At 33.7% G+C, this 6,650-nt stretch overlaps 1 protein-coding gene across 2 annotated transcripts; it reads left to right on the top strand.

The window, feature by feature from the left end:
• LOC110467361 lies at nucleotides 1-4,465 on the top strand. Of its 2 annotated transcripts, XM_021524479.1 has the most exons (3): nucleotides 1-367; nucleotides 949-1,427; nucleotides 1,505-4,465. In XM_021524479.1, the coding sequence occupies exons 1-3, from the start codon at nucleotides 38-40 to the stop codon at nucleotides 1,533-1,535; spliced, it is 840 nt and encodes a 279-aa protein (XP_021380154.1). In that variant the 5' UTR covers nucleotides 1-37; the 3' UTR covers nucleotides 1,536-4,465. The 2 variants fall into 2 exon arrangements, with proteins under 2 accessions (XP_021380154.1, XP_021380162.1); XM_021524487.1 differs by having other exon boundaries at nucleotides 949-4,465.
• Nucleotides 4,466-6,650: the final 2,185 nt, after the last annotated feature.

Below are 6,650 nucleotides of genomic sequence, written 5' to 3'. Positions count from 1 at the left end.
ACACAAGGTACAACTGCGTTGCGTATACACGGGTAGTATGGACGCGTTAGTTATGGCGGATGATAAAGGATCATATGCACCAGTACAAAATGATAAGTCGAAAGTGGTCATCAGAAAAGACCCATCGCGTACGCTTAGGTGGATCATAGGTGGGATCATTGTGTCGGTTGCTCTGTTGATAGCGGAGATGTGGTGCCTCGTTAGCACTGTCCAGTCGATCAACAACTTGCAGAATGCTGACCACCAGAGCACACCACCTACAAGCAGCAGTCTACGAAGTCCGTTTCAGCTACCTACGGTTCCCTGCAACAAATCGCTGCCTTGCTTTGTGGTGGAAGATGACATTTATACAAAACTGGTGAAACTTGTAAGTAAGCAATGCTAATATATATGTACGATTTGTTTGTGCAATAAAAGTATGATAACAGAAGGTCTTAATAAAGTATGTAAACAGTTTAATATATTTAAATGGGCGGATTGGTCGGGTGGCTAACACTCCGGCCGTCCACGCTGGCGGCCAGGGACCGATCCCCGAAGTGGTCGTACGCCTGGAATATTCAGAAAAAAGTGTTTTTCTTCTGCCCATGTGGAGTATAAATTGGTCTGGGGTGGATGTTGTGGTATCTGCTGTAGCATTTAAGTGAGGTGGCACTATAAATGATGCCGTTGGAAGCACGGTCCCACTACAAACAGAACACATTACATCTCCAGCACACACGCAGTCATACACACATGGGAATTGAATTGATTAATATATATGCTTATTGTAGTAATTGTATATCTATGTACTGAAAAGCGCTTTAGAGTGGCTTATGTAAGCTAGATAGGGCGCTATATCAAATGATGTATATTATTTATAATTATTAATGAACCATTCCCTTCAGCTGTGTTTCACCCAATTGAATGCATGCAAACAGCGTTAACTGTTTTCTTCTTCGTTTTGTTTAGTTTAATGGTGCAAAGCGGCAAACCATGATTAGGACGGAAAACCGGAAAAACAAAAGCAAATCTGGGTTGATGACCAGGCAAAACTGTGAACAATTCTCTGTTTCAAATTGTACTGGTAGTCATCTAGACTGGAGAAGTGATTTCGGTAGAATCAACAGTGAATCAAATGGATCGGTAGTAATCAGTCAAAACGGTACTTATGGAATGTATACTATATTTACTCTAAAGTGCCCGTATGGCAATTCTATAAACAAGACTGAAGTCACACATCGTGTAAACAGACAAAAACATAACGATGCTTCCGAGGTGCTGTTTGAAAGGAAAATTGTTTTAAAACCACCGAATCAAGCCTTCAGAACGAGTACGTTTTTTGAATATGTAGATTTACTCAAAGGGGATCAGGTATACCCTTCACTATCAGACACATCGTTCCTATTTCGAAGCCCAAAGGCCAACATGTGGGGAGTTTTCCTGATCAGATAAAATTCGCAATGATTTCCTGCATTGCGAGCTAAAAATGTAGACGCGATGTCTACATCTTTGGCGAGCAATGCAGAAAATCATTGCGATCAATGCTTACAACCTGAAATGCCCCGTTTCATCAATAACTAACAGACAGTCTTCTGTGATGTAATATTTTACCTAGATTTCCATAGTTTCATAACGGGTGACGTCGATTTAGCAGAAGACGCTTAACTTTCCAGAATATGTCTTATGTTTCATGAATTTCTCTGGGGTCTCTGGGGTCTCTAGGGTCTCCCTATGTCTGGAGTCTCTGGGATCTCAGGGGGTCTCCCTATTTCTGGGGTCTTTGGGGTCTCCTTGTCTATGGGGTCTCTGGGATCTCAGGGGGTCTCCCTATCTCTGGGGTCTCTGGGGTCTCTTTGTCTATGGGATCTCTGGGGTCTCATGGGGTCTCAGGGAGTCTCCCTATCTCTGGGTTCTCCCTATCTCAGGGGGTCTCTGAGGTCTTTGGGGTCTCCCTATCTCCGGGGTATCTGGGGTCTCTGGGGTCTCCCCATCTCTGAGGTCTCTGGCGTCTCCCTATCTCTGGGGTATATGGGGTCTCTGGGGTCTCCCTATATCTTGGGTCTCCCTATCTCTGTCGTCTCTGGGGTCTCCCTATATCTGGGGTCTCTGGGGTCTCAGATGTATCAGGGGTCTCAGGGGTCTCTATGGACTCTGGAGACTCTGGGGGCTCTGGGGTCCCCCTATCAATATTTTCTTCGAATTACGGTTTTTTTACTACGTCGAAGTTCTCTTTATTGTTTTGTGTACGTGTGAGTGTGTTTTGCGTGAACTAATGTTATTTTTATAATTTTTGTATTACATAACCGTGTACAAACAAGGATACATATAGTTTTTTTCATAATCGTCTTTTGATCTGAGATATTTTATGAGAATCAAATGTAAACATATTTATAATTATATATGGTGGAAAAAAGCAATAATGGAAATATTATACCAATATGTACACCTGTAATTTAACGAATCGTCCGTATTCCTTAATCAAAGTGCCGTGGCTTACTTAGAACATAGAAGGACAGTATTGAGATTCAGAAGCACGAAGTCAGGTTAAAGGCAAAATCCATGTATTTGTACCCTTAACATCAATAGTGGATCTTTGACCTGATTATAAAAGTTGATCGGTTATGTTATTAATAAGTATAAATTTATAATCAAATACCTTTTTGCGAATTGACTCTACGATAACTAGTTTTTTTCATATGTTTTAATATATATTTAGCGTATTACAATGTAACAAAAATTTGCTAAAAGTTCCACCAACGAGGTATGATTTGCCGAATATATACGATTTTATGGCGTTGCGACCCGTTAAATGATTTATATCTTTAATATTAACCATGTTTTCATCTTTCGTTTGGTGTTGTCGTATGATATCGTGTGGAAGTTTTACTGCACAGAATGTCAGACGAGATAGTTCCGTTAAATAGCATCATAAATTCCATTAACACTATTTTCATTCCATCATATTTTCTATTTTTATTTTTTTGTGTAAGTTGCACGTATATGTAATTATACCTATCAAATTAAGATTTTTAGGCAATCATTTATCATTTTCATGTTATCTTTCAATTTATTTACGTTGCAAATATCTTCTTTGATATGATTAACATACAATATATACACTAGAACACACAAATGTAGAATAAGAACATTTGTTTTCTAGTGTTATTCCCTCCGGTTCGAGTAATCGGGATATCTTGTCCTTTTTCTCAATCAATAAGACATCGAGGAGACCAAAACGAATCGTCTAAATCAATTGAAATGGCTTGTATATATATTTTGTAATTTCATTCCTTTCTACACCACCCATCTACTGGCTTACTTCCATACCTCTGTTGAAACATTTACCATTGGATATCTTCCAGCACGTGACCCTTTACAACTTCCTTCTGTTGACGGACAAAACCATGAAAAATCATTTTATATTATTGCTATTTGTATGTTTTTAGCTAATAAAGATAATAAATGATGAATAATCATTTATACTATTTTTCGTGAATTATGTTGTTGAATGTTGGTAAATGCTAATTTAGAATACTTGTAAAGAAATGAATTCAAGTATTTTCCTATTGATTTCTTCATCTTACCCGGTGTTTTTATTCCGTTGTGAAGTTTTATTTTAATGGGTGTATAATGAAAAGGTGGAACTGGTCAGGATATAAAACGTTCCCTATCAAGTTCTTATATGATTGATGGATAACAAGACAACGATACAGAAAACATTAAGATATAGGGATGTTTACCCTTCATAGATTTCGTTGTACTTATGATATTTCGGATCACAGGTTCAAAGGTTGTTGCTAAGACAATACCGTGACTACCACAGTATTGTTCATTCAGCTGAGTTTTTAATAGACCCGCCATTTGTCATACAATACGCGCTGTTACATAATGAATGTGAGTTATAATAATAACATTTTAAACAACGACTTTGCTTTGTTTTAGAACTATATTGTATTGACAATAATGAATGTGAGGTATAATATTAACATTTTAAACAACGACTTTGCTTTGATTAAGAACTATATTGTATTGACAATAATGAAGATGAGGTATAATATTAACATTTAAAACAATGACTTTGCTTTGTTTTAGAACTATATTGTATTGACAAGTCTTTCAATAAGTTCATATGTCTATGTACCATAATAAAGGATTAAATGCAGTGCGATTTTATATCCAGAGAAAATTAAGACAAGAAAATCAAATTAAAGGTAATTATCACGCTACTTCTGATTTGTTGGGATTCTAGGAATAACAGATAATATGAACAATACATCTAAGCGTATTTTAAAGAGAAAAATATTCTTAAACGCCTCAATAGGTGTTTTGTTGAAACGGTATCTCACCATTTTAACAATTCAAAGATGACAAAATATTCTGTAGGAATACCCTTTTATTTATTAAGTACCTTACGTTTAATTAAAAATTTCCGTATACATTGTCCTCTGTATATATGAAAGACAAACTATTAAACATTCATTCCTGATTTAATTTGCTTTGTTATACAAAGAACAGATTTTAAGTTAAAATGAAATACGAAGAAACATGTGGGGATTTCTTAGTAATCTTCAGAGAGTCACGAGCGTGTCAGAGTCAGTTTAAGAATAATTGTATATGTCTTCCGGGTTGTAAATCTATACTTAAGTTACAAAGTGTTATTGTAGAGTTTACCAAGCACATTTATAAGGCGTGTTTGTTACATATTGACGTTATTGGATGATGCTTATTTATTAAGTCACGCGAAGTGAGTTATATTTATCATGTAAGTCCGGCTATGGTTATTACATTTGACGCAATCAACAGAAATGTCCATTAGTAAATCCAGAGAAAATTCCCAAATGATTCACACTGGCAATATTCCAATTCTTGTATATAAACACTGTATAATAATTGTATATAAACACTGTATAATAATTGTATATAAACACTGTATAATAATTGTATATAAACACTGTATAATAATTGTATATAAACACTGTATAATAATTGTATATAAACACTGTATAATAATTGTATATAAACACTGTATAATAATTGTATATAAACACTGTATAATAATTGTATATAAACACTGTATAATAATTGTATATAAACACTGTATAATAATTGTATATAAACACTGTATAATAATTGTATATAAACACTGTATAATAATTGTATATAAACACTGTATAATAATTGTATATAAACACTGTATAATAATTGTATATAAACACTGTATAATAATTGTATATAAACACTGTATAATAATTGTATATAAACACTGTATAATAATTGTATATAAACACTGTATAATAATTGTATATAAACACTGTATAATAATTGTATATAAACACTGTATAATAATTGTATATAAACACTGTATAATAATTGTATATAAACACTGTATAATAATTGTATATAAACACTGTATAATAATTGTATATAAACACTGTATAATAATTGTATATAAACACTGTATAATAATTGTATATAAACACTGTATAATAATTGTATATAAACACTGTATAATAATTGTATATAAACACTGTATAATAATTGTATATAAACACTGTATAATAATTGTATATAAACACTGTATAATAATTGTATATAAACACTGTATAATAATTGTATATAAACACTGTATAATAATTGTATATAAACACTGTATAATAATTGTATATAAACACTGTATAATAATTGTATATAAACACTGTACTATTGTCACATGTAAGCTGTCGTATCGCGTAACTTAGGGTAGACCTGACAATATTACATCACAATTTTTAACATTCGGATATCCTTTGTGACTTTGCAGAATTTCAAAAACTACTTCCATTTAATTTGGGTTTTTTATTCTAAACTTGAAGACATCACACATTTAACGTCATCAGATTAATATCTCATTTTACATCCACTCAGAGTACGCTGGTTATAAAGCTACTGTAATGTTTACCATGATTAAAACGAGTTCATCATATCTTCTGACATCGCTTGAGTTTTAGATAGTTCCCCTTGATTCGACAGCAAGGTCATAATATAGTGTACCCTGACATCATCGTATCGGTTATTTGTGTATCGTAACGTACATGTTGAAAGATAAAATTGATAAATAATTCAGTAAAATGCTGTAAAAGGAAGTAACGCTTGTTCATATTCTATATATTCCAAGCATTACAGACCGATTTGAAAGTTTTCTTCTGTATTCGTCTTGACTTATAAGGTCGTGGTCTTATAAAGTGTTAAAATATATTTCGACAAAATAAAATAGTTCAGTAAGGTTAGTTCATAAAGTCATAAGTTATTTGTTATGAGATAACCGACAAAAATGCCAGTGGAAATTTCCAGTGTTTTATCTGTGTCAAGGTGGTAGTTTACAATAGCGAGGTAGTTTTAGGAAATGATATCACCAGTTACCTGGTAAAGCTATATATAGGATTGTTTGGCTAGTAGACAGATAGTTTACCTAAGCCGCGGGTAGCATGAAAATTGTATCGAAATTTTTGTGATCGTTTTTCCGCTGAAGATTATTAAATCCACATAAGAGCACACGCGTTCATATTTTAGGCAGCTCACCAGCATTGTCATTGATAAACAAAGCCCGTCTTCATCTGACCTGTTTTGTTTTGTAATGATAGCAACTGGACTTACACCATATCTCGTTTTCATGTTAATGCAGGGACATAAAC

The sequence above is a fragment of the Mizuhopecten yessoensis genome, unplaced genomic scaffold (genome assembly GCF_002113885.1).
Source record: "Mizuhopecten yessoensis strain PY_sf001 unplaced genomic scaffold, ASM211388v2 scaffold1741, whole genome shotgun sequence".
NCBI classification, from domain to species: domain Eukaryota; kingdom Metazoa; phylum Mollusca; class Bivalvia; order Pectinida; family Pectinidae; genus Mizuhopecten; species Mizuhopecten yessoensis.
The sequence above is the reverse complement of the archived record's forward strand: the minus strand, read 5'-3'. Positions and strand labels throughout refer to the sequence as shown.

Bases quoted from the DNA above. Each gene is read 5' to 3' on its own strand.
- LOC110467361 (XM_021524479.1), top strand. From the start codon at position 38: ATGGACGCGTTAGTTATGGCGGATGATAAAGGATCATATGCACCAGTA. The intron at 368-948 runs GTAAGTAAGCAA...CGTTTTGTTTAG, and splicing joins ATACAAAACTGGTGAAACTT to TTTAATGGTGCAAAGCGGCA. The intron at 1,428-1,504 runs ATAAAATTCGCA...CGAGCAATGCAG, and splicing joins TGGGGAGTTTTCCTGATCAG to AAAATCATTGCGATCAATGC.